General features: G+C 65.4%; 3 protein-coding genes across 3 annotated transcripts; 1 reads left to right on the top strand and 2 right to left on the bottom strand.

The window, feature by feature from the left end:
* Window positions 1-871: 871 nt before the first annotated feature.
* On the bottom strand, window positions 872-5087 carry LOC128152817 (digestive cysteine proteinase 1-like). The gene is made up of 11 exons (XM_052811454.1): window positions 5039-5087; window positions 4436-4495; window positions 4005-4097; window positions 3681-3853; window positions 3157-3397; window positions 2548-2749; window positions 2252-2445; window positions 2017-2108; window positions 1768-1929; window positions 1344-1533; window positions 872-1145 (listed from the first exon to the last, which is right to left on the bottom strand). Exons 1-11 carry the CDS (start codon window positions 5085-5087, stop codon window positions 958-960), a joined length of 1644 nt encoding a protein of 547 aa, XP_052667414.1. The 3' UTR covers window positions 872-957.
* Window positions 5088-6566: 1479 nt separating this feature from the next.
* On the bottom strand, window positions 6567-12613 carry LOC128152683 (digestive cysteine proteinase 1-like). The gene is made up of 11 exons (XM_052811254.1): window positions 12435-12613; window positions 11126-11185; window positions 10778-10870; window positions 10484-10656; window positions 9448-9691; window positions 9181-9376; window positions 8864-9057; window positions 8218-8309; window positions 7969-8130; window positions 7154-7343; window positions 6567-6945 (listed from the first exon to the last, which is right to left on the bottom strand). The coding sequence occupies exons 1-11, from the start codon at window positions 12484-12486 to the stop codon at window positions 6758-6760; spliced, it is 1644 nt and encodes a 547-aa protein (XP_052667214.1). The 5' UTR covers window positions 12487-12613; the 3' UTR covers window positions 6567-6757.
* A 3004-nt stretch (window positions 12614-15617) lies between these two features.
* Window positions 15618-26251, top strand: FGR (FGR proto-oncogene, Src family tyrosine kinase). Its single transcript, XM_052811660.1, is given in 14 exon segments — window positions 15618-15835; window positions 20454-20514; window positions 20839-21091; window positions 21201-21303; window positions 21614-21712; window positions 21894-21997; window positions 22079-22228; window positions 22694-22858; window positions 23869-24048; window positions 24243-24319; window positions 24401-24554; window positions 24987-25118; window positions 25386-25423; window positions 25425-26251. Coding segments are annotated over 12 exon segments (1614 nt in total). The 5' UTR covers window positions 15618-15835; window positions 20454-20514; window positions 20839-20850; the 3' UTR covers window positions 25596-26251.
* Window positions 26252-26581: the final 330 nt, after the last annotated feature.

Here is a 26581-nt window from a genome sequence, read left to right as displayed (position 1 = left end):
CCTTCACAGCACACTGATATCCAGCCTGGACACCCCAAGAGCAACACCAGCCTCGTGAGCCCCTCGGCTCTTGGTCAGGCTTCCCCGTGGCCGTGCAGTTTTGGGTAAAGCACTGGAGCAAGGGGAGACGAATGGAGCACAGCAGCTCTGGGGTGGCAGCTCCAAACCCAGCTGCTCCCCAGGAGGTTGGACAAACCCCCCCTGAAGTGTCCTGGATGAAATGAGCTGAGTCTCCTTTGGGTCCATTTGGGCTCTCTCCGTCCTGAGGACTGCTGGCAGCAGCATGGAGACCCCCAGAAGCTCTGCTTTCCCCCCAAATGGGTGGGGAAACCGAGTCACCAAGCACTGACCCATGTAGGAGCCTGGAGAGAGGCTGAGCAGAGGTGTCTTGAGGGGCACCGGGCACTGGGGACCACCCTCTGAGGTGGGGGGCAGCTCCCTTGTTCCCAGCGTGACACAGGCTGTCGGGACGGGGCAGAGTACAACTGGGAACAGGAGGGCCCTGAGCCCAGCCCAGCTTCTGAGACTGGATTCAGGCTCCCTCCTGCTGCTGGTGAAGGGGGTGCCGGCACTTCTGGGGGTGGCACTGAAAACTCTGGGGTTAGGGTACACGTAACCCAAACAGGGGTGAGCCTGGGCTGAGCATTGGGTGAAACTCATCCCACAGAGGGCTGCAGAAGGCAGTCACGGCAAGGGCTGTGGTTGGCAGGGGATGGGCTGAGGCTGGCAGAAGACACCCCAGCATGACAGACAGGATCACTTCTACAGGCTTTTATTGCCAAAATGATAAAATACCTCTCCAGAGGGCTGGGAGCATCCTCCGACCTCCCAGCTGAGCTGCCCCCCTCTGCCCCACAACCACTTCCCAGGGCCTGCATCCCTCTGCCAGTCCCGCATCCATCTGGAGCTGCCCAGGGGGACATGGAGGGGACCGGGCACATGTGGGAGCATGTACCATCAGGCAAGAATGGGGAAGGAGGCGGCGGTGGCCACACCGCAGTTGTTGTCCTTCATGGCCATGAGGATGTAGCCGTCGTTGCCCCAGTACGTGGACCAGGAGTTCTTGATGAGCCAATAGCTCTTACCGTGCAGGACCCCGTAGCCCACAGCCAGCACTGCATGGTCCAGCGCCGATGTCTCATTTCCTGGCCAGAAGGAGAGAAGAAAACGGAGCCATCTCAGTCCCCATCCCTCGGAGCTGGAGGTGGTTCGTGATGCAGCGAGTGGCCCCGTATCCCCTGGCTGGGAGCTTAGCGGGGAGGTAAATCCCACGCTGCAAATATTTTTGCCTATCCCAGCCCCAAAGAGCAGGACATGGAGCCTCCTGGGTCGACTGGACTCACCACAGTGAGGCTCCTCGTAGACACCGTTGGCGTAGAAGGCGAAGGACTTGTGCGAGGCGTCGATGTTGACAGCCACGGGGCCATGCTTGACCAGCGCCGCCTTCAGTGCCGCAGCGCTGCCCGGCTCCACGCTGGCATAGCCAGCGAGTTGGCCCACCAGCTCCGACTGGTTGCAGTGGCAGTAGCCATTCTGGGGGGGGAAGCTGAGGTGGCACCAGGGTCCCAGGGCACGTGAGGGGGGGGTCTGACCCACCCCAGCGAGGGGAAAGGAGGGAGGGGGGCAGCTCAGATGGAGCATCCATAAACCGAAGTAAAGCCTCCATTTGCTGCCAAAGGGCTGATGGCTGTTTTGGGAGAGCCTGGGGGGGAAGGATTGGGGAGGGGGTGGCACTGCCCCCACCCCAAGCGGCGCTGCCACCCTCACCTGCCCCAGGTAGGGCCCGTAGGACTCGGTGCTGGCGATGCCGCCGTGTTTCTTGATCCACTCGTAGGCTCGCCACTCCTCGCCCCCATCGCAGGCGTAGTTCCCGAAGCCCCAGGAGCAGTCGATGAGGACTTGTTGGGACAGGGGGGTCAGCACGCCAGTCTGGGGGGGGATGACATGCGGCAGGGACGGGGCCAGGCACTCTCGGGGCACCCCAGCTGTCCCCGTGGGGCATGGCCCCGCTCTCACCTTGAGGAAGAGGGCACCCTCCATCGCGCCCGTCGTAGCAAAGCTCCAGCAGGACCCGCAGACGGCCTGGTCCTTCACGGGGGTCACGGCGCCTGGGGACAGCGGGATGGGGACACGTTTAACGGAGCAGTGCAGGATGCTGGCTGTCCCCATGCAAACCCTGGCATGCTCAGCTGACCCCCAGCCTCATGCACACTCTGGCCTCGCATGCCAGCGGCACCGGCTCCCTCCTCACCATACAGCCGCCAGTCGAGGCTCTCGGGCAGGATGAGGCCGGCGTAGAGCTCGGTGGAGAAGGGCTGCCCGTTGTTGGGAGCCCCGCTCCGACGACGGCCCCGCAGGGCGGCCAGCTCCTGGGGCGTGCGGTCGGCCAGGTGGTTCAGCGCCAGCGTGTAGGAGAGCGCGGCGCGGTTCCTCGAGTGCACGAACCTGCGGCAGAGCAGCGATGCTGCGAGAGGGGAGCGAGGAGACCGCGCTGGCTACTCCATCCCTGAGCCCCCCCAGCCCATCCGTCCCCCTGGCATCGCGTACCGCATGTTATGGATGAAGGTGTGCTTGCGATGTTCGTGCTCCTCCTCGTTGCTATAGCTCTTCCCAAACCGCTCCTTGTAGTGGTGGAAGAGGCGGTGGTGGACGTGGTCCATCTCCGGCACTCTCCCCACGAACTCCTGCATGGGGTTGGCCACCATGCGGTGCTCGGGGCCGGCCACGGGCCACTGCTCACACTGCACCCCTGCCACGAGGAACGGACAGCAGCTGATGCCTCCCGAGTGGGGACGGGCTCTCCTGGCCCCCCAGCTGGGATGCACGGCATGATCACCCCCAAAACCATTGGGGCTGTCCATCCCGTATAGACACATTCATGCAGGGGGGATCTGCACCCACACCAGAGCTGGCTCCCGAGCACCCACTATCCCACCCAGCACCCTGCACGGAGGAGCCAGCACTGGGAAAGCACCCGCATCACCCCAGCTATCAACATTAATTCGATTTCTCCCCTGCTTTTTTCCCAGCCAAACCGATTCACCCAAATTATCAGGCTCTTGCAAAAAATAACCCCAAAACCAAATTAAAAAGGTGCTGCATTTCGGTGGCAGCACCGGCCTCAGGCTGGGCTGTGGGGTGGCCGGGGACACTCACCCTCGGGGAGGTGGAAGACGCTGGGGGGGAAGCGGTGGCTGAAGGAGGAGTAGGCGATCTCGTACTTGTCGTAGTGGGAGCCCAGGAGGCTGTTGAAGCCGTGCACCTCGTAGTGCAGGGGCACGGGGCCGCGGGCAGAGCTGCCCACCCGCAGCGTGTAGACGTTCTTCTTGTGACCCCAGTAGGAGACGTTCTGCCAGACGGCGCAGCGCTGCCCGCGGAAGCGTTCCTCCCGCACCCGCTGGGCACAGCGCACGTGTTGGGGACCGGGGTGCCACGCCGGCACCGCCACTGTGGTGGTGGGCACCCCACAGTGATGGCACCTCATCCTGCATCATGCCACGCTGGATGCAACCCCTCCATCGCCCATGGCCGCAAACTGCCTTGTATTTACCCATTCCCGGGCAGGGAAGGCTGCTCTGCCCTTGTAGGGAGGTAGCCATCAGACACCCTCTACCCATGGGGGTCCCTTGTCCCCTCCCCTGCCCCATCCTTCATCCTGGAGGACCATGCCCGGGGCTCACCTTGAAGTTTTCCAGGCTGGGGAAGACGCTCTGCGGGGCGATGAGGTCCCCGTCAGTGCCGTTGATGCGGAAGCACTTGCGGACGTTGACCTCTGTCTCTGTGGTCTCGGGTGTCACCTTGAAGCTGGCGCCGAAGGGCTCAATGGACCCGAACTGGTAGGTGACCACTTGGCCTGGGGACAGGGACAGCACTAAGGTCAAGCCAAGCCCTCAGGTCCTGGCATGGTGATGGCTTCCAGGGCTTTCCTGGGGCAACCAAAGGTCCTGGGGCAGAAGGTGGGGGATAGTGAAGGGTCGAGGCGATGGACCCCTTTCTGCACCCACCGCCGTAGTATTCGATGCGGCTCTTCCCCCCGGTGAGGTTGTACCAGGCTTCAAAGGGCTCCCTGATCTCCGCGTAGGGCAGGCTGATGACTCCTGGGGGCACAGAGGGGCTGGGCTCGGGGGGCCGCAGTGGGACGAGCCCCAGGGACACCCCCTACCCCCCTGCCCCAAGCCTGCAGCCGGGAGGGGAGCACGGGTTAGGCAGGGAGCACCCCGGGGCCCCACAGCATCACCCCCCTTCTCCCACCCATGGCCACCACCGGCAGCACCCCACGGCAGCGATGCACCCCAGCACCCAGGTTGCACGGGGGAATTGGAGCCTCCTCGGCTCCGGCACGTCAGGTGGGAGCTGGTGGCTGGAGGTGCGGGACCCCCTTGGGCAGCACGGCGGTGACACCGTCCCGGCGGGGTGCCCCATCCCCGAGCAGTACCTGTGACATGGTAGACGTCCCCAAATGTGGGTGTCTCCAGAGAAGCCTTGCGCTCTGCTCCTAGAAGAAAAACAAAACCAAAACTCAAACCCCTTTAAGCTGCTGATTACCCAACTCTCCACGGCAGGGGCTGGCAGCGGTGCTGGTCCCTGGCTCACTGTCCCCCAGGAGAGGGGGACAGACCCAGGGGAGCCTGTGCTGGTGGCAGGGCTGGGAGGGCTCCCACCTGCCCAGGCAGGGCAGAGACCGGGGGTCCCCAAGCCGGGGGTCCCCGCTCCTCCGCCAGCCCTCTGGCTGACCCAGAGCCCTCACACACATCCCTGCTCTCCCTGGGGTGCAACCAGCTCAGGGGCACCCCAAAGCCCCCCCACACCCCCCAGGGTGTGAGGGGCAACCCTATGCACCCCGCCTATGCCACATGCAGAGCGTACCCACTGCCCCTGCACTGCGCTGGGCATGCAGCCCCCTCGCAGGGCGAGGACCCCCACAGCAGCCCAGGACCACCGCAGTGCCCAGGCTAAGGGGTACCATGGCATCACCCCACGATGGGGGCACAGCATCCGTCCCCCCCCCTCCCCGAGCTCGGCCAGGGCAGGTGCCCACCCAGTAGCACAGCAGCCCCCAGCACCAGCAGCCACCCCAGCTCCTCCATCATGTGCACCCCAGCCCATACTGCTGCCCTGCACCCACGGGTGGCTTAAATACCACTGGTGGGCGGGCAGGGAGCTGCAGGCAGCCAACGGGCAAAGCCCCGTCCTTCCCTTGGCTGGGGCTAGACCAAGGGGGAGGCGTGGTTTTATGTTGCCCCCCCCATGGGCACCCATGGGTGCCTTTCCCACCCACAGCAGGGTGGGTGCCGATGCCGTGTGCTTGCGGGGCTCGGGGTGGGGGGAGCAGGGTGGGACCCAGACCCCTGTGGGACCCCATGGCAGGGTCATCCCCCCGGGCAAGGGTGGGTGCCCCATGGATCGGGGGCTTGGTGGTGGGTGCTGGGGGTGTCCCTGCACTCCCACCCACCCTGCGTGGCAGTTTGCAGCCAGGCTTTGCTGCATGCGGTGTGCTGCGAGCAGGGGGAGCATGTGCTGCGAGCGGGGGCAATGAGGTGCGGTGAGACCCTGCCAGGCACCCCAGAGCCCCTCTGGGTGCTCCCTGCCCTCCTGGGACAGGAGCCAAGGTGTCCCCACCAAAGGCAGCACTGGGCAGTCCTGGGGAGATGGGGGCCGTTTGCATCCCTGCATCCTTCCGGATACACCATCAGGGCAAGCCCAGGACTGCAATTAGGGGGTTTTAATTGGAAAAAGGGGAAAGATGCAGATGAAATGTCAGGAGCTACATAGAAAAACAGACGCGGGCAGGAAAGCAGAGTGGCCTTCACCCCTCTGCTTGCTGTGTGTCCAGCTGGCCACCAGCCCAAGGTGACAGCGAGCGCCTGCGTGGCCACCGGAGCCCGAAACAAACTCGATAAGGGCTCGCCGTGGGCTGGCTGCACGCACCACCAGGGACGAGTCGAGCTGGATTCAGCTGCAGCCCTGGCTGCAGGGCTGGGCTGATGCACCCCGTGCTGCAGCACCTCTCCAAGGACCACCACCACTGCCATCGCAGCACACCGGCGTGGATGGAGGTGCGTCCTGCCCCAAGGACATACCAGCAAAGATGGGAGACCACCAGAGTCAGGGTGGAGAGACCTTTCCCCCCTGTTTGCAGGATCCTTGTGTGCTGACACCATTCTCCCAGAAGGGCTTGAGTCCAAACTAGGAGCACCCAGGTAAGCCGTGGCCACGGCGTAAAGTGTCTTTCCGTGGAGGGGAGCAGCCCCACGGGGTGAAGGGCAGCCTGGCTTGTGGCATTGGCAAACACCACCGGTGACATCCCCATCCATAGCCACAACAGGGACCCGGGCAGTGGGGCAGAGGGTGGATGCCTTCTCCCCTCCCCAACACCCCCACGCCAGGAATTTCTTGTCTCAGCAGAAATCCCTGGGGTTGTTTGTGCTCCACCTCGAGAGATAGAGCTGGAAAAGCCGCTCCTCTCGCCCTGGGTGTCTGGGACTGTCTCCGAGAGCCAGCTGGCTGTGCCAGGCAGGCACCGTCCCCTCCCTAGAAGGCTCCTGCTGTCCCACAGGACAAAGAAAACAGTTTTTCCAGGGTCTTTATTGGCAAGCCCACAGCTGGGTCCCCATCCTGCCCCTTGTCCAGGACCCCATGGCCCTGTCCCACCGTGTCCCCAGCTTCCTCCTCCGTGATGGCTCACACCAAAGGTGCTGATCCAGGGATGGGTGCCGGAGCATCGCCGAGGGCTCTCCCCAGAGAGCCAAGAGGTGGCTCAGGCCAGGATGGGGTAGGTGGCTTCAGTGGCCACGCCACAGTTATTGTCCTTCATGGCCATGAGGATGTAGCCGTCGTTGCCCCAGTACGTGGACCAGGAGTTCTTGATGAGCCAGTAGGTCTCTCCCTGCAGGACCCCGTAGCCCACAGCCAGCACCGCGTGGTCCAGCGCTCCCGGCTCGTTTGCTGCAGGGAAAAACATGGGAGATATTTTTTGTCTGGAGAGCATGCCTGTCTGGAGAGCATCCCTGCTCCCAGGGCTGCCAGCCACGCTGGGGCCAGTTCCCTCCTCAACCCCTGCCCAAGCTGCTCAACAACGAGGAGGGGATCCCAGTGTCCTGGCATCTCCCTGGGCACCCAGGTCCTCCCGTGCCCCGTGTGCCACCCGACTCACTGCACTTGGGCTCATAGTAGATGCCGTTGGAGTAGAAGGAGAAGGTCTTGTGTGAGGCGTCGATGCTAACGGCCACGGGGCCGTGCTTGTAGATGGCAGCTTTGACCGCCGTGATGTTGCCCGAGGTGACGTTGACGTAGCCTGTGATCTTGGCCAGCATCTCAGACTGGTTGTAGTGGCACAAGCCATTCTGCAGCGTCCAGGGAACACACACAGCTGTGTCATCAGGTGCCCTCAGGTCCCCTCGCTGGGACCCTGCCCACCCTGGCTGCCCCTGGGCAGCTCTGCTCTGATGCAGGGAGTGATCTGGGACTCAGGCTGTGACAGCACCCTGGCTCTGACCCCTCTGTCCTCCCGTACCCACCATGGTGGGACGTTTTCCCAGTTGCTGCAGGGACACAGCATTGCCTGCACGCAGCATGGGGAGCTGGCTCTGCACCCCAAGCCCTGGGGGGGCTGTTGCCTGTGTCTTGCGGCCACGTCCCTGTCCCCAGGCAGCCCTGCTCCATCCTTGCACCCCAGGGTACAGAGGGACCCATGACACCACCCATGGGTGGAGAACCCTTGTCCCTGTTTTGCAAGAAGAAACTGAGGCACGTGGTGATGAAACTGCCTGGCTGAGCCCTGAGGCTTGGCTTTAGACTGGGCTTTGAACTGCAGGGAGCCGGGTGCCTCGGGGACGAGGTGACATCCCCATCTCCCGAGCCCATTAGCACCTCTGACCCATCCTAGCTGGCCCCACCACGGCTTTAAAGCCCCAGGGGTCACATCCTGAGACCTGGGGGACCCCGGCAGGGACACGGGGCCACCCTCACCTGCCCCTTGTAGGTGCCGTAGGACTCGGTGCTGGCGATGCCGCCGTGTTTCTTGATCCACTCGTAGGCTCGCCACTCCTCGCCCCCATCGCAGGCGTAGTTCCCGAAGCCCCAGGAGCAGTCGATGAGGACTTGTTGGGACAGGGGGGTCAGCACGCCAGTCTGGGGGGGGATGACATGCGGCAGGGACGGGGCCAGGCACTCTCGGGGCACCCCAGCTGTCCCCGTGGGGCATGGCCCCGCTCTCACCTTGAGGAAGAGGGCACCCTCCATCGCGCCCGTCGTAGCAAAGCTCCAGCAGGACCCGCAGACGGCCTGGTCCTTCACGGGGGTCACGGCGCCTGGGGACAGTGGGATGGGGAGTGAGAGGCTGGGGTGGCACCAGGGGATGAGGGCAAGTGGAAGGGAAACTGAGGCAGGAGTCAAGGACTCGCTGTGCTCCCAGAGGCAGCGCAGCCAGGGCTTGGTGCTAAAGCGGGGCGGGGGGGGGCAAACGCACCAGCAAACCTGTGGGACCCCTGCCCTTGGGTTGGGTCAAGCTCTGGGGTTGTCAGTCCCAGCTGATGGGGACATGAGGGGAAGCCTGATCTGGCACCACCTTACATCTGGGGCACCAGACTGAACAAGGGCCAAGTGCCAGTCGAGCTGCCTCTTGCTGGATGAGCCCTTCCTCCGTCTTCCAGTTGGTGAGCAGAGCAGGGACCATAGGGAAATGCGGGTCCCAAGGGACAGCGCAGCCCCACCGGGTCCCCAGCGCAGAGACGGAGAGCAGGGCAGCTCGGTTGGACTTTGCGCTGGCCCGGATGAGGAGCGCTCATACCTTCCTCATCGCAGCCTCACACCACCCCGCGGCACCCCACCGGCGAGACCCCCATTCCCCCGACCCCGTACCTACCGTACATGCGCCAGTCGAGGCTCTCGGGCAGGATGAGGCCGGTGTAGAGCTCGGTGGGGAAAGGCTGCCCGTTGTTGGGAGCCCCGCTCCGACGACGGCCCCGCAGGGCGGCCAGCTCCTGGGGCGTGCGGTCGGCCAGGTGGTTCAGCGCCAGCGTGTAGGAGAGCGCGGCGCGGTTCCTCGAGTGCACGAACCTGCCGCCGCGGCAGGGATGGCATCAGCCGGCACCGACGCCATCTCTCACCGCAGCAGCGGTGCAACCCCCCCGGGGATGAGGAGCACCCCCAGGGGGTCGGCATCCCCCCATCTGCCTGTACCTCATGTTGTGCACGAAAACGCTCTGCCTGTGCTCCAGCTCCCGCGCAGAGCCGTACCGCCGCCCCAGTCGCCTGCGGTAGTGGTGGAAGACCTCGTGGGCCCAGGGCTGGTGCCGTCCCACCAGGTCTTCCATGGGGTTTGCCAGCACCCGGTGCTCCGCCGCGCTCCCCGGCAGCACCCCGCACTTCTTCGTCTCTGGGGAGCAAGGAGGGGATGCCATCAGCCCGAGCTCCAGGGGCAGGATGGGGGGGCCCAACCCAGCTCACCATTGATGGGGAGGTCGAAGATGGAAGGGGGGAAGCTGTTGTCGAAGTCGGTGTAGGCAATCTCGTACTTGTCGTAGTGGGAGCCCAGCAGGCTGTTGTAGCCCCGCATCTCGTAGTGGACGGGGGCCACCCCGCAACTGGAGTTGGTCACCCATAGGGTGTAGACGTTCTTCTTCTGCGCCCAGCGGGTGACGTTCTGCCAGACGGCGCAGTACCGGCCCCGGTAGTACTCCTCCCGCAGGAACTGGGGGGGGACATGGCATCAGGGAGATGGGGGGCTTTGGGTGGGGACCCCCCCAACGCATGCTTCTCCCCACCCAGCCCCTTTGCAGGAGCCCATTGCTCTGGGTGCATGTACAGCACCTTGCACCAGCCCGTACCGGGCTCTCAGGCTGGATCCAGCAGCTACGTGGCCATTAGCACCCAGCCATGCATGGGATGGAAAGTGGGGCAAGAATTCGGGGTGCAACACAGGACAGACCCCCCCCCCCGTCTAGCTCAGGAGTGCCCTGGGGACACCCTACTGTGCACAGTTCTGTATGTGCACCCATAGCGGGGGGGGGCCTGGCTGCACACCCCTCCAAAAGCCTCCAGGTTTTTCCTGTGTGTTTCCAAGCTCTCGCCCTGTGGGCACGCATCCAGCTCAGTGTCCAGCTTGGTGACAGCTCGCTGTCCCCACCGTTCATGTGCTGTACCCCTCCTGCTGCACCCAGCCCTGCCGGAGACTGGGGCCGGCGGGAGCTGAGCCGCCATGCAGCAACTTGCCCAAGCCATCCCGAAACGCCGGGCGTTTGTGTGGGCTGCAACACGTCCCAACACGGCTGCCAGGGTTGGGAAAGGAACCAGGAGTCCGGCCCCAATCCGGGTGGGGAAGTGACCCTCCCTGCGCCCTGGGGTGCGGGGGCATGTCCTAGCCTGTCCCAGCACCCTGCACCCCCTGGGATGGAGAGGAGCCCCTCCAGCTGCCCAGCACCCCCACCCAGAACCTGAAGATGCTCCGGGCAGGGGGTCGGATCCAGGCTCGGGCATTTCTCACCTTGAAGCCATCAATGCTTGGGAAGACGCTCTGAGCCTTGACCACGTCCTCCTTGGAGCCGGGCAGCTGGAAGCATTTCCTGGTGTTCACCTCCTTCTCGGTGGTCTCTGGCGTGATCTTGTACCGCATCCCGTAAGGCTTCACCGCAGCCAGCTGGTAGGTTATCACTTGCCCTGTGTCAGTGGGAAGGGGAAACTGAGGCACGGCGGTCCTGCCCGCATCCTCCCTTTGCACAGAGGTGGGACCGGTGCGGGACGGGCACAGCCCGGAGCAGACGGATGCCCGCCTGCTTACCCCCATAGTACTGGATCCGGCTCTTGTTTCCCGTCAGGTTGTACCAGGCTTCGAAGGGCTCCTCGATCTCAGCATAGGGCAGGTTAATGACACCTGCGAGGCCCCCGACGTGGGACGCGGGTCAGCCCCGAGGCCTCAGCACCCCAACATCCCTCCCCAAGCCCCCCAGCACCCACTGAGCATGCAGACCCACAGCTGACCAAGCTGCTGTCCCCATGGGTGCCGGGTCAGGGAGAGGCAGTCGGCTGTGGGAAGCTGCCCCAGTTTGGTGCTGGGACGGCCTGGTCCTGCCCGGTGCTGAGCATCCTCCGCTCCCCCCTGGCAAAGGTCGCTGAGGGGTTCCGTTACCTCGGACGTGGTAGATGGAGCCGAAATGAGGGGGTGGGCGGGAGAGCCCATAGTCCTGTCCTGAAAGGCAGAGAGGGGCAGGGATGAGTGGGGGGCTGTCCCCCCCACAACCGAGCAGGGGACGGGGTGGTTGGGGCAGGAGGCTGCCCAAACCAGTGCTCCCCTTCCCTGCAGCCCCTCCTGCGTGGAGTGGGGGGGCTTGGCCGAAAGCAATTTCACCAGCCCACTGGTGGCACACGCAAAGGACGCTGATGCACTGGCACCTTCCCAGGGCCAGATCCAGAGTCGGCACCGTGCCACAACCTGCCGCTACGCTGGAGTGAGCCCTGCGATGTTGCATCCCCAGGGAACCCCAGCTACTGGGGTGGCTGTTGGGTGATGTCCCCACGGGAGGCAGTGCCACCCCAGGGCTGGTGGCCGTGGTTTGGGTTGATGTTTCCAAGGGGTGATGCAGCCAAGCTGTCCCCCAACAAGCAGGGCATAGTTGAGGGGTGCAAGGGAGCTGGCTGATCCCTCCTGGTGTCTCCCGGTGACCTCCCGAACCTCCCTCTGGGCTCCCAGCTTGTGCAACCCCACGCCAACACACTCGCCGCTGGGAACCGGTCTTTCCCTCTGTCAGCATCTTCCTCCTCGCCGGGAGCGACCCGGCAGCACCTGCCCCATGCACAGCCCCGGGCAGCTGGGACCAGACCTGGCTCTACTTCTGCACCCGAAAACTGGGGCAGGCAGGGACTGGCAGCCCCTGCTGCCTGTACCCCAGGCCGTCCCATGGGTGCCTGTCGCACCCTGAGTCTGGGCACCCATAGACGGTGCAGGAGGAGCAACGATGGTTCCAGCAACCCCACAACCCTGCTGGGCTCTACAGCCACCCAGAAAGGGGGGGTCCCGCAGGGGCATGGTCCCCCCCGCCACCCTTGTCCCCTCCTGCTGCTTCTGGTGACAGCCTGCCTGGCTTCCCTGCCTGCTCTTTGCAGGCAGCAAAGCCAGGGAAACAGCTTGGGCTTGTGCACGGGTTAAAGCCCGTCTGGCTTGATTTAGCCTTATTTTCACCCCCCCAGCCCCGCCAAGCCCTCAAGGCACATCCCATCCCCCCCTTTTTGGCCCCCCCCCAACTCTCCTTTGTCTTGGAGAAACTGCAAATTTGGGGACCCAACAAGCAAGAAACCACTTCCCCAGCCTGCCTGCCCTGCGTTCCCAGCAACGCAGCACGGGGAGGCGGGGGGGGGGAGGCGAGACCTGCCTGGGTGCCCCCAGCTCCCAGCCCTGGGGTGTCCCCAACGGGGACAGTGCCACAGGGGGACAGACTCACCCCGGACGGCGACGCAGAGCGCAGAGGCCACGAGCCAACGTTGAACACCCATCCTCGCCTCCCCAGTTCACCCAGCACCACCAGTTCTCACCTTTAAGCTGGAGCCGGCGGTGGTGAAACCCGGCAGAGCCAATGCAGAAACTGGGGCCCTCCCCGGAGGAGGGAAGGAACCGGCATCATGTGGTGCCTGGCGGGGTGCATGGGGGGGCCGGGCACCCCAGGGTGCTCGACAGGGAGAGCGTGTCTCGGCAGGGTCCCCGCAGAGGGAAATGGAGCAATGCTGGGCGCTGCAGGGGGACGGGAGGTGCAGGATAAACCCCAAAGAACCACAAGCAGCATTGGGGGGGGTTTGCAGACTGGACGGATCCGTGGGGGCCCCCCCAACCTGGCAGGGCAATGGGGTGCTCGGGGCTGCGCGTCACCTCCTTGGGCAGGGGTGCAAGGGGAGAGCCTCCCTGGGGCTAGGGTGCTCTTTGCCAGGCAGCCCTGACGCCAGGGTGATGGGCAGGATGCAGTGCCCATAGCAGAGGGCCAGGGCTGTGAGCGGCTCAGCATTAACAAACCAGGCCCTGAGACTGGGAGCACTGGGAACTCTTTGCTGAGGGGGGGGGGCTTGAATAGAAAGAGGGCTGAACCAGTCATGGGGCACAGGGAAACGTGGGCACCCCACAGCCAGCCCCGAGGAGATGGGCTGAGCCGCCCCAGCCCCCAGGGTTTGGGCAGAGGGCTGGAAACAGCACGTGTCACCCCTCGCTCGCTGCTCAGCCTCTATGACTGCAAGGAGGGAAACTGAGGCACGGGGCCACAGCTGGGCTGAAAGGGAGAGACCCTCGTCTACCAAGGCAAGGGAGCATTTCCTCCAGCAACACAAGGAAACCACCCACCTTCCCCTAAACACTTACCTGCCTCTGAGGGCTTTGGGGGCTCCCCTGCTCCTCACTGCCAGGGCTCCAGCCTCCCCAAGCGGTGGGAGAGAGATGGGGACACTCCTGGGGGGGGCATTTATATGCCACCACCCCCGTTTCCATCCTCCACACAGGGAGCAGGCTGGGACCCCTCTTGGCAAGGCTGCCCCCCCCCCCCCAGGGGGATGTCCCATGCCAGCCTGTGACCCCCCAGGGATGGGGGAAGCCCATGGCAGCCCCTCTCCCCACGGTTTGCCAGACTCACCCCTCCACGTGCTGCCTGCTCCCGAGGGGACGGGTATTCAGCATCCCTGACACCCCAGGACCTGCCCTGTCCCCTCCATGGGGGCAGCCCCTGCCCTGCCTTATGCCAGAGCACCCTGCCAGCATGCAGGCAGCTGCGGGGGGGGGGGCAGGCAGGGACCAGGCAGCTTTTTTCAAGGCAGAGGGTGAATACCCTCCCTGGGGCTGAAGCCGGCCAGAAACACCTGAGGCTGCAATTTGGGAAGGGTCCTGGGAGCCCGGGGGAGCCCGGAGGGGCTCATCGTTCTGCTGCTGTGCCCTGTCCCCCCCCAGGGATGCTGGCAGGGCTGGCTCCATCCCCAGCGGGGTCCAGACCCCCCCTCAGCAGGTCCCAGAGAGCCCCAAAAGCCCCCAAAGCTGGGATTAAAGGGGAGCTGTGATCCCAGGATGAGTCAGGGCAAGGGGGGGGTGACGAAGCGAGCGTGGCATCAGCCTAAGGGGTATGTCCCCATCCTGGTGGGGACCCCGGACCTCTGCCAGCCCTGCCTGCCCCCCCCCGGCCCCGTGAGAACAGGAAACAGACTCTGTCACACAGGAAAGAGGTCAGCCTGCAAGGGCTAACCACAGGGCGAGGAGGAGGAGGAGGAAGGCTCCAGAGAGATGGGAGAGGACCCCCCCATTCACCAGCATGCAGTCCAGACAGGCTGTGCTGGGAGACAGGGTGGCCAAGCCAGGATACAGCCAGCTCCGGGCTGGAGCAAAACTGCAGCCCCCCTGTCCTCCCCACGCACCCTCAGCCCCGCTTGGGAGCACAGCCCCCCCCCCCGCCAGAAACTGCGGCGGGGGGGAGGTACATAAAAATATCACCAGCTCCTCGTTGTCACCATCCCCTGCAGCAGGAGGGTGGCTGGGGGCCGTGGGGCCATGCAGGATCGGGCCCAGGTGCAGCTGCAGGGAATATATCCAGCTGGGGAGGTTTTGCCTTGGAGGGGTGGCTGCCCAACACCCTGGATCAGCATGGGGGTTCCCCAGCGAGGGACCCCCAGCGAGGGACCCCCACCAAGACCCCCTTGGTCCGGTAGTCGGGGTGCCAAAAGCTTGAAGTGCTCTCTGCAGGGTGGGTGCCCCAGTGCCCTGGACCAGGAGCCCAGGCAGGGTGCAGGGGGGCTCAGACAGGGTGCTGGGGGGGCTCGGTCCCTCTCCCAGAGCTTGACAAAGTTTGTGGGTCGGTGTGACCGATGCCAGATCTTGGGGTCATCCCACCAGCAACTTTATCTGGACAAGGAGTAAATAAGGGGTCTGGTATCTGGTGGGCTATCGATGGCCACAGCAACTGCACAGGACCTGCACCCCCATCCCTGGGGGGGACCCGCAGGAGCCCCCCTGGAACATGGTCCCAAGCTACCTGCCATCCGCCGGGCAAGGTGGGCTGCTCGCTGCCCCTCCACGGCTCTACCCTGCCCCAAGTTCACCGCGTCCCGGCAGAGCCTCTGCGGCAGAGACCCTGTGCCAGGAGGACGGGCGGCTGCTGCGTGTGCTCTGCCATCAGACCGTCACCTTATTCCTGCCCCTTGCAGGGTCACAGCCCCCCGTTTGCCATATGCTGTCCCCGTGCCATCCCCTGCCTGGGGATGCTGGCTCTGAGGGGGGGGGGTCAGGGGGGCAACTGGGCGATGCCAGGCTCTGTCTTGGGATGGGTGCAGGCAGCACCCCAGCCTGGCACAGCCTGCCTCCGGGAGCGGAGCTGGATCCCACAGACCTGAGTATCCCCACGCGCACCCCGTAAATCCCAGCAGGCAGAGCCCGGGGGAGCCGCAGCAGCGTCCCCCCGTGCTGCTGGGGACCGAGAACCCCCCGATGCCATCCTGTCCCCCGCCACGCCACCTCCACGGGCAAGCGGTGGGCCCCGGCGAGCGGTGCCGGAGGGTGAGCCCACGGCCGCCCCGGCTGGGCTGGCTGGTACAATGAACCATTGCTGGGAGCGCGGGGAGGAAGGGGGGGCGAAGGGAGGGGAAGCTCTTGCTCAGCTGCGAGAGCTGCCAAAGAGACAGGGGAAACACACGCACAGGCGCTCCCGCTCTCCCCGCGGCGTCCGCCTCGTCTTGCCCTGCCTTGCCACCCGCCTCGACACCTCGGCCCCCCGGCGCCGGGCGGTTGGGATTGCTGCGGTGGCACCCCGGCCTGCGGTCCCGCCGGGAACTGGGAGCAGCGTGGGAGCGGGGGTCCATGCGAGCCGGAGCGGGAGGGCTGACGGTAGGAGGGATGTACGGGGCTGTTTGGGGTATGGGGTAGGGAGGGGGGGGCTTTGCCCCCTGCAATGGGGGGGGTGTCTCTAAATCCCTTTGCTGTGTGCTGGGGGGGGTGCTGAGAGCTGCCCCCCCGCGACGTGGGGTGGCTCTGGGTCTGCGGTGGGACGGGGTGCTGAGCTGTGGGCATGGAGGAACCCCGGTGGGGGGCTGCCGGGGGGGGGCTGCCACCGGTCCCTGCCCTTACTGCTCCCCCCTGGGCAACACCAGCCTCTGCAATGAGCTGGGGCGGGGGGGGGGGGGGCAGGAGACCCCCATCCTCCCCATCCTGGGGGGCAGCAGGTCAGCAGGGTGGCAGCACACCCGGGGCTACAGCGTGGGGAGGGCTGGGGGCAGCCGCCAGCTCCGGCTCGCCCTCCCGGCACTAATCGGTGGCGACGCCGCGGCGGGGAGGCTGCGGAGACAAATGGTGCTTTCGCCCACGCCGGACCCGAGTGCTGGGGAGGGGGCAGGTCACGGCACCCTAGGGGACACCGGGTTGGGGGGGGGGGACACGCACACCTGCTGCCCCCCAGCCCCGCAGGTGCCCGTGGTGTGCCAGCCCAGCAAGTGCTCACGGGGGGGATGCTGGGGGGCTGAGCTCTCCCCAGCCAAAGCTGGGGGCAGCTGTGGGGGGCTCAGGCCCTGGCCGGAGCGGGTGCTCCCCCCGCTGCCTGCAGCTCTGCCTCGGTCCTTGGTGTGTCCCAAGGAGGGACAGGAACTCGCCGCTTCCTGCCCTGCACAATTCCCTGCCCGCCCCGCTCCTCCTGGGACATTGTATTTGGAGCCCTGGCTGGCTCCCTCCCTCCGCCCCTGCAGCCCCTCGGATCCGGGAATTGCTCTTCTTCCAGCGGAAATCCTGCTTTCCCAGCCAGCGGTGGGGCTGGGAGGCTGGGGGGGGGGGGATCCCTCCACCGTGGGCATCTTCTGCCAGGGTAGGGGGTGAGGGACACCCCCTGCCATGGGCCTGGATGCTGGCGGGTGGGCTTGTGGGGACAGATTGCTTTTGGGGGGGGTGGCGAGTCCTTCCTCTTCTGCCCTGGGGTATTGGCGGCGGGGGGACGGTGTCCTGCCACCTCCTGGAGTTGTCACAGGGATGATGCCAGCTGAGCCCTGGCCATGCCCAGCTGGGACACAGCTGGTTTGGGGGGCCAGCAGCCCCATTTGAACCCTCTCCTGCTCGTGGGCAGGCAGGAGAAGGGGTGTCCCTGCGGGCATCGCCCCTGGAGAGTGCCTGGGAATAGCACCATGCCACCACGGTGCTGCTGACGGGCACAGCCGGCACTTCCAGCCCCATTACGTGCCCCAACCAGGTTGGGGTGCCCCATGAGGAAACCCACGCTCGGGGGATCCTCTTGCGGCTGTCACCCTGTCTGCATGTTCCCGGGAGAGCATTGCGTCCCATCCCGCCGCCTCTGCCCGTGTCCCCGTGTCTCGTGGTGGTCCGGAGCCGTATGCTCGTGGTGTGGGTCTCTCCGGCCACAGCGGGACCCTGTCCTCAGGGAACCTGCTCCCACTGGGGCCGAGCTGGGCCAGGGGCTGCTGTGCTCTGCTGGGAGCTTCCTGGGACTTGCCAGGCACTGGGTGAACTGGGGAGACTAGAGCAGGAGCAGGGATCTACCCCAGGGTCCTGGCTCCGGGTCGCAGGGCTGGACTCGGGGCTGGGGGCAGTGGGGAAGGAGCAGAAACATGCCACTGTCTGCCACCACGCGGAGCGGCAAGATGAGTCCTCTTGTCCCCTCCCCAGGTCTGGGGGGGGTCCTGGGCACGGGATGGGGACACGGCTCAGAGTCGTGTGTCCTAAAATGAGACACCTTCCCCTCCTGCGCTGCATCTGCGTCGTGCCTCAGTTTCCCCCCTGGGACCAGGGACGTCCAGAGCCACGGGGTGATGGAGGAGCCCAGGCAGGCTCCGGGCTGAGCTGTGCAGCAATCTCAGTTCCTCTTCCCCTGGGGAGGCTGCGGCAGGGCAACGAGAGCCACTGGGGTGCAGGGCCGAGGGGGTGGGACAAGGCATGGGGGGGGGGGGGCACAGGCTACGCAAGGGGCTGCAGCCACCACTCAGTCCTGCTGTGGTCCCTGCCCAGCCCCCCCAGCTGCCACCTTCCCCAAGGCCTGGGATCCTGTCGGCCCTGATGTTCCCCTTGGTGGCCGCAGCACCATCCTCTTCCTCCCTCTCCTCCCCCATGCCGTGCTCCTGCTGCTTCCTCCTCCCGCTGCGTAGGTGCCGGCTAGGTTCCTCTGGCAGCTGCCCGTCTGCCACCCACATGCTCCCCGTGGAGCCGTGGCACATCTGGGTGCTGGGAACCCATCCTCAGCCTGGCAAATACCACCCTGGCTTGTCCCCACGGCACTGGGTGCGTGACGTTTCCAGCAGCCCCCATATCTCTCCGTGCGGCTGCATCCCCCCGGAGCCTGACCCCTCCGTCGCCGGTATTCTCCAGAGGGGAACGGAGGCAGGGGATGGGGGCGATCCCCACGGGGTGCCTCGGCACCCAGGGTGACGCTCAGGGTGACACCGGTGTGCACCGGGACATCGCGCTGCAGCTCGGAGCTGGGGATGGGGCTGAACTGCCCCGTGTCCTGGGGGGGGCCGGGGAGCAGATGGACGGGTGGCCGGCGATGCGGCTGCATCGTGCCCAGCCGTGCCCGGCGGGGCGGGGGCAGTGGCAGGGGTAACAAGTTGGCTGGGTCTCAGCGCGGGGCGGGAGCTGGCAGCTCGGCCAGGACCGGTGCCGGTGCGGGAAAGGCTCGGTTGCCATCTGCTCCCAGGCTCCAAGCAGCTCCTTTTCGGGAGAGTCGGGGCCAGACGCCAGCACATAGCCATCGGACACGGGACCGGCTGCGTTCCCTCCCCAAGGACAACTCAAGGGGATGGGTTTTGTGCCACCCTGCCCAGCTGGGAGGTGGCAGGGACCAGCTTGGGGGTTTTGTGGATGCCCAGAGAAGGGGAAGCATGGATGCAACGCTGCTGCGTGGCGGCTGGGCATGGCACAAGCAGTGGCTAAACCCTGCGGTGCTGCGATATTTCGGGTTTGTGCTTGCCTAGAAGATGCTCCTTGCTTGCCCAGTCCCAGCACTGCTGTCACGCTCGGCACAGAAATTCAGCAAAATGGGAAGTTTCTGAGCACAATGCCGGCAACGGGACGGGTGATTCCCACGCAGAGGGGACAGAGTTTGCGAGAGCTGGGGATGTTCATCAGCTGAAATAGCCACTTATTGTCGGCAAAAATAAAAACCCCAACCAGCCGGGCCCTCTCGGATTTGGCAATGCTGCCGTATCTGCAACGGCCACGATCTTGCCGTACTGCTGGTGTCGAAAGCGAAGGTGAAAGGGGGAGAGCCGGGCTCTTTCCACCCCCCACCGAGAGAGAGGAAAGTGAATCAAAGACTGTGACGGGGGAAACCCGCCTGAATCATCTCATCCGCCCCAAAACCTCCGTCACCTCCTGCTCTCCGGAGCACGGGGGACAGGACATGGCTGCCGGGTGAAGCACGGCTTCACGGCACCTTCCCTCCGCTCTCGGGCTGGAGACGGGGCGAGCTCTGCGGTATCGCTGCAGAGCCCTCGACCGGAAAGTTCTGGCCGGTCCAAACTGTGCAGACTGGTGCGGGTGGGTGGCCAGCACCCAGGGGAGGTAACAAGGCTGGGGACAGAAATGTCTCCTTGCGGCCACGGCGGGAGAGGTCCGATTTCCTCCTCTTCCTCCGTGACACCTTCGCTGCCGAGCGCGGCCCCGTCCGGAAGAGCACGGCCCTGACCGCAGCGAGGCGAGAAGGGCCCTTCCTTCCCCGAGACACCAGTTCCCCTGCCGAGCGGAGGGGATGGCGACGGGGACGCTTCGAGGGCTCCATTCCACCGAGCTTGGCTGCCTCCAGCCTTGGGGCAGCTGGGGGACACGTCTCCCCGCGGAGGGAGGCGATCGGTTTGTTGAGGACGTGGTGGGAGAAACACCCACTCGAGGAGGTGGTTTCAGCCCGTGCAGGGGTATTGCGGTCTGTGCAGGGGTGTTTCAGCCCGTGTGGGGCTGTTGCAGCCTGTGCAGGGCTATTGCAGCCCATGCAAGGGTGTTGCAGCTCATGAAAGGATGTTGCAGCCCATGCAGGGGTGTTTTAGCTCATGCAGGGCTATTGCAGCCCATGCAAGGGTGTTTTAGCTCATGAAGGGATGTTGCAGCCCATGCAGGAGTGTTTTAGCTCATGCAGGGGTATTGCAGCCCATGCAGGGGTGTTTTAGCTCATGAAGGGGTGTTGCAGCCCATGCAGGGGTATTTTAGCTCATGCAGGGGTATTGCAGCCCATGCAGGGGTGTTTTAGCTCATGCAGGGGTATTGCAGCCCATGCAGGGGTGTTGCAACCTGTGTGGGAGTATCGCAGCCTGTGCAGGGGTATCGCAGCCTGTGCAGGGGTATTGCAGCCCGTGCAGGGGTATTGCAGCCCATGCAGGGGTGTTTTAGCTGCTGCAGGAGTATTGCAGCCCATGCAAGGGTGTCGCAGCCCATGCAGGGGTACTGCAGCCTGTGCAGGGGTGTTTCAGCCCGTGCGGGGCTCTTGCCCTCCGCCTGATGCCCTCCCCATTGTCCACAGGTGCCACTTCTCCCCCCCAAGGTGACATGGAGCAGCTGAAGTGACCCGAGGAGCCGTTGCAGTGAGTGGGGTCGCCGTGGACGGGAGCACCCATGGGTGCCAGGGGTGACATGGGGTCCCCCAGGCAGCACGGCCCTCCTTGCAGCCTGGTCCCTGACAGTGGCGGTGCCCGTTGGGGACCCTGGTGTCCCCATGTCACAACCCAGGCACCCAGCTTGCTGTGCCGGGAGGTGGCAGGACCCCACTCCTCCTGGTGCCGGCAGGGTGGGCACGGGCTCCTGTGTACACCCCAGTGCCTCTAACTGGGACCATGTGTGCACACACGTGTACACACGCGTGTGCCATGCCAGGGGGGCACGGGGCTCACGGTCCCTCTGTCCCGCAGGCCGTGCCCAGGATGGGGTGTGTGCACTGCAAAGAGAAGGGATCTGGCAAAGGGCAGGTGGGGGGTGAGGTGAGCCCCCCCCCACTCCCCACCTCCCAGTATGACCCCGACCCCACGCAGTCGGGCACCATCTTCACCCGCATCCCCGACTTCAACAACTTCCACGGCACGGCGGTGCCCTCGGCTCCATCCTTCACGGGGCCGGGGGTCTTCACCTCCAACACGCTGCAGATGAGGAGCGGGGGCATCACAGGTCAGCGCGGGGACCGGGTGCTGGGGGGGGGGGGTCCAGCTGCACCCCTGAAGTGCCAGGGTGTGGGGGGGACCCGGGGGCTCACCACCGTCCCCTCCGTGTGCCACAGGCGGTGGCGTGACACTCTTCATCGCCCTGTATGACTATGAGGCCAGGACGGAGGATGACCTGACCTTCCAGAAAGGGGAAAAATTCCACATCATCAACAACACGTGAGCCCCCCCTGGACCCCCTGCCACTCCCAGTGCCCCCATGCCACCCTGGGGAGGTGCCTCCGTGCCACAGGTACCCCCCATAGGACCCAGGCTGGGGTCCCAAGCTCTGCCTCAGCTCCATTGCTGTGTACCTGCAAGAGAGCCAGGGCCACATGTGTCATGAGTTGGGCGGTCTCAGCAGAGCCGTGTGCCCTCCGTAGCAGGGGAGAGCAGGATCTGGGGGTGCTGTGTGCAGGGAGGCGAGGTGCGGGGCAGCCAGGTCCGTCTGTCTGCCCCTCCTCCTCACTCTGGGTTCCTCTTTCCCCAGGGAGGGTGACTGGTGGGAGGCCAGGTCGCTGAGCTCGGGCACCACGGGTTACATCCCCAGCAACTACGTGGCCCCCGTGGACTCTATCCAGGCAGAAGAGTGAGTACAGGGGGGACAGGGATGGAGGCAGACCCCAACCCCATCTGCCTCGGAGCCAGGTTTCCTGGCACCCCCGGCGAGCCCCGGCAGCGCCGCGGTGCTGGCAAGGGGCCGTGGTTGCGGGGTCCTGTGGGTGCCCCTCGGCGGTGCCCTCCCGGCGCTGAGCCCGGCCCCGCGGCAGGTGGTACTTTGGTAAGATCGGGCGCAAGGATGCGGAGCGGCAGCTCCTGTGCCACGGCAACTGCAGGGGCACCTTCCTCATCCGGGAGAGCGAGACCACAAAAGGTACGGGGACAGGGACGGGGACACGGGGGGCTGTGACCCACGTCCCTCCCTGACCCACCCTGACCCACACCCTCCATGTAGGTGCCTACTCCCTCTCCATCCGGGACTGGGACGAGGCCAAGGGAGACCACGTGAAGCACTATAAGATTCGGAAACTGGACAACGGGGGCTACTACATCACCACCCGCGCCCAGTTCGACACCGTCCAGCAGCTGGTCCAGCACTATATAGGTACGGTGGGATGGGGGGCACTGGGGGGGGCGGCATGGAGGGGTGATGGGGACGGGCAGGGAAAGCCCAGGAGACCCTTTGGCAAGAGGCAGCTGGCTGGGTTTAACTGGAGAAGGAGGGGGCTGTTCTGGTGGTGGCATTAGGGGACCCCCTGAGGGTCCCCCCTCTTCCATGTCCTCGGTGCAGGGAACACCCGGCCTCTCCGGAGAAGGTAAATAGCTCCTGGGTCTGGGTGGGCATCAGCCCCTCCCTGGGCACAGCCGGGGAGGATTGGGGGTCCGGCTCAGCCCGAAGGGGTGCGGGACCGTCCCTGGGGGGGGCGCACCCCATTTATGTGTGTGCATGTCGGGGGGTGACTGGACCATGCAGGAGCCTGGGCGATGCCCGGGATAGCAGGTGGGGGCAAAGGGCTGGCGGGGGTCCGTGTCCGGGCTGATGCCTGTCCCCCCCACCCCGGTGCCGCAGAGCGGGCGGCTGGGCTGTGCTGCCGCCTGGCCGTGCCGTGCCATAAAGGAACGCCCAAGCTGGCCGACCTCTCGGTCAAAACCAAAGATGTGTGGGAGATCCCCCGCGAGTCCCTCCAGCTCCTCAAGAAGCTGGGCAACGGGCAGTTCGGGGAAGTGTGGATGGGTAGGGCCCAGCGGGCAAGCCGGGGCGAGCGGTGGGAGGGTGGCGGGGGCACCCCCAGGCCTGGCAACCCCCCCCCCACCACAGAAGGGCTCCTGCCTGCCGGGACAGGCTGAGCGACACCAGTTTGCCGGCGTGGGGAAATGTCCCATGTCCTGCTCTGGGGTCACAACGGGTACCCCAGGATGCTCCATGAACATCCCTGCGTGGGCAAGCAGCCCCCCCCCCCCCATTTCAGATGGGACCACAAGCAGGAGACAAGACCAGGCCGGGGGGTCCCCTCTTCATCATCCTCTTCCTCGGCGCCCCGCGCTCCCTCCGCTCGGCGTGCATGCTGCATTCATCCCATCGCACCCCCTCCCTCCCTCCTCCCCTCCCTGCCCCCCCCCCCCCCCGCAGAATATAACGACGGGTTGTGCCATCTGCTAACCCGCGCGTGCCCCGCTATGAAGCCCCAGACCCTGGGATTAGCTAAGGACGCCTGGGAGATAGCGCGGGAATCCATCAGCCTCGACAAGAAACTCGGCATGGGATGTTTCGGAGACGTGTGGATGGGTAAGGCTGGCCTAGCCGGCCAGGGGTGGGGTGGGGGGGACACAGGGGGGCAGGAGCGGTCCAGTCCTGCCCTGGCAGGCAGCATCACGGGATGCCAGGCGGTACCCACTGCCGTGGGGGAGATGGCAGCTTGGCACAGGCTCCCCCGTGGAGGGATGGGGTATGGGGTAAGGTTGGTATTAGGAGATGAGCTCACAGGTGCCCTGTCATGCCGTGGGGTGAGGAGGACTCCTTGTCCTGGGTGGGGTATGGTGGTATCATGCCCCTTCCTTGCCCTGCCCTGATTTCCTTGCTCCTCCATCCATGCATCCCTCCCTCCATCCATCCATCCATCCATGCAAGCATGCACCCAGGCATCCCTCCATCCATGCACCCCTCCATCCACGTACCCCTCCATCCCGGCCCTGCCGGGGCCGGCTGTCCCCTGGGCTCGCGGTGACCCCGTGTCCCCGGCCCAGGCACATGGAACGGCACGACGAAGGTGGCGGTGAAGACGCTGAAGCCGGGCACCATGTCGCCGGAGGCCTTCCTGGAGGAGGCTCAGATCATGAAGCGGCTGCGGCACGACAAGCTGGTGCAGCTCTACGCCGTCGTGTCGGAGGAGCCCATCTACATCGTCACGGAGTTCATGAGCCAGGGTGAGTGGGGGGCACTGCCCGAGGGACCCCCCCCAGTTTTTTCTTCCCCCAGCTCTTCTGCAAACCTCACCCTGCCTGGGCACAGCTGGGGCGGGCAGGGAGCTGGTCCCCGGGCTGGGGGCTTGCAGGGGAGGGCACCCTTGGGTGGGCACGGCTGCTTCTTGGACGCTTTGACTGGCACCCTCTGCCTGCAGGCAGCTTGCTGGATTTCCTAAAGGATGGGGACGGCCGCTACCTGAAGCTGCCCCAGCTGGTGGACATGGCTGCCCAGGTACTGGGGACACTGGCACGGGGTGGGGGTGCCCCCCAGGGGATGCATTCGGGGGGGTCCTCACTGCTTCCCCCCACCCAGATCGCGGCGGGCATGGCCTACATTGAGCGGATGAACTATATCCACCGGGACCTCCGCGCTGCCAACATCCTGGTGGGAGACAACCTGGTGTGCAAGATCGCTGACTTCGGCCTCGCTCGCCTCATCGAGGACAACGAGTACACGGCGCGCCAGGGTGAGCCAATTTGGTGCCCTGCTGTTTTGGGGACCGCTGCCCTGTCCCCTCCGTGCTGCATCCCACCCTGGGCCTGGGGGTGGTCATCTCCAGTTCTGGGTGTCTTGGGTGATGGGTGCCCCAGGTGATGGGTACCCCAGGGAATGGGTATCCTGGGTGATGGAAACCCCGGATGATGGGTACCCCGGGTGATGGGTGTCCCGGGTGATGGGTGTCCCAGGTGATGGGTGCCCAAGCTGATGGGTACCCGGGTGCAGGGTGTCCCTGAGTGCAGGACACCCTCAGTGCAGGGTGCTCCAGGTGCAGGGTGCCTCTGGTGCAAGATGTCCCAGATGTGGGGTGTCCCCGGTGCTGGGTGCCCCAGGTGTGGGGTACCCCGGGTGCGGGTGCAGTGGGGTGCCCCAGCCATGGCTCACCTGCCTGCCCTTGCAGGTGCCAAGTTCCCCATCAAGTGGACAGCCCCAGAGGCCGCGCTTTTTGGGAAGTTCACCATCAAGTCGGACGTCTGGTCCTTTGGCATCCTCCTGACCGAGCTGGTGACCAAAGGCCGGGTGCCCTACCCAGGTACGGCCCCCACCGGGGCAGCGGGCACCCTTGGGGCAGGCTGGGCAGCAGGGTGCGGACAGGGCAGGGGCTGACCATCCCCAGCACTGCCACCGGCAAGGCTTGCTCTGTGCCTCAGTTTCCCCATCAGAGAGACCAGCGCTAAGCTGGGGGTCCCTATCCAAACCACGGGGCCATGCCACCGCATCCCTTGGCGTGCCTCAGTTTCCCCGCTGGCTTGTCCCATGGGGTTGCTGGTTGCTGAGAGGAATGGTCCTTGTCACACAGGGATGAACAACCGGGAGGTGCTGGAGCAAGTAGAGCGGGGGGTACCGCATGCAGTGCCCGGGCAACTGCCCCCCGTCCCTGCACGAAGTGATGGTGCAGTGCTGGAAGCGGGAGCCTGAGGAGCGTCCCACCTTTGAGTACCTCCAGTCCTTCCTCGAGGACTACTTCACCGCCACCGAGCCCCAGTACCAACCGGGGGACAACCAGTGACCCGGTGCTGGCACCCCCCAGCAAGGCTCTGGGGTGGTTTTTGGGGCAATTCTCCCCCTTTTTGCAGGGTGGTTGTTGCTCCCTTTGCCTGTGCCCCCCCCTCCAAAACACCTGTCGGGGGGTGCCCTGGGGAGGACAGGGGGCTTTGCACAAAGATTTTGGACTCAGAGAGGGGGCAAAGCTGTGCCCCCCCGCCCCAGCCCCCCTTCCCCTGCCCCGGCCGCTCTCTCATTGCCTTTACACCCAGCTTTGAACCCGAGAAGTGCTTTGGCTGGAGGGAGGAAGGTGGGGGTACCCCACTGTGCCCCCCCAGACACCCCTAGCCCTGCAGCAGCAGAGGCCTTTGGGGGGGGGGGGTGGCCCTCCCCAGGCCAACCCCAATCTCCTCTCCCCTGGCTCAGCTCTGTGCACCTGGGGGAGTTCAGCCCCCCAAATCCTGGAGCTGACCTGGGAAAGGTCACCTTAACCCCCCGTTCTTAATATCGTCTTTAATTTATGAGATTTTATACCCCTCACCCTAGCAGCCAGCTCACCCCCAGGGATCCCTGTATTTAGGGGGATCCCTTGCCCCCCCCTTTTATCTTCTCTCCTTATAGTAGAGTCAAATCCTGAAAGCCATAAACCTCTGCTTGCACTGGGGGGGAACAAGGGGTCCTGGGGGGGGAATGAGGGGTCCTGGGGGAGGCCAGGGGTGCAGGCTGGGGGGGGGGGGCAGCTCTGCCCTGGGGGCTGTTTCCTACTGCCCCGTGCGGGGCGGGAAGGGGGGTACGGGATGGGGTCACCCCCGCAGCGCTCGGGGGGGGGTCCCGGCTGCAGCTTGGGCTCAAAACCCTGCGGCAAGTATTAACAGGGGCTGGTGGGGGGACTCGGGGCGCAATGTGAATGTGATGGCACTGGAGGTGGGGGGGGGGGTGCCACCCTGCCAGCTGGCTCCTGGGGGCCGGCTGCCCCCCTGGGCACCCCTATTCCTGGGTGGGGGGGTGCCT

This window comes from Harpia harpyja, chromosome 16 (assembly GCF_026419915.1).
Source record: "Harpia harpyja isolate bHarHar1 chromosome 16, bHarHar1 primary haplotype, whole genome shotgun sequence".
Lineage (NCBI taxonomy): Eukaryota > Metazoa > Chordata > Aves > Accipitriformes > Accipitridae > Harpia > Harpia harpyja.
The sequence above is the reverse complement of the archived record's forward strand: the minus strand, read 5'-3'. Positions and strand labels throughout refer to the sequence as shown.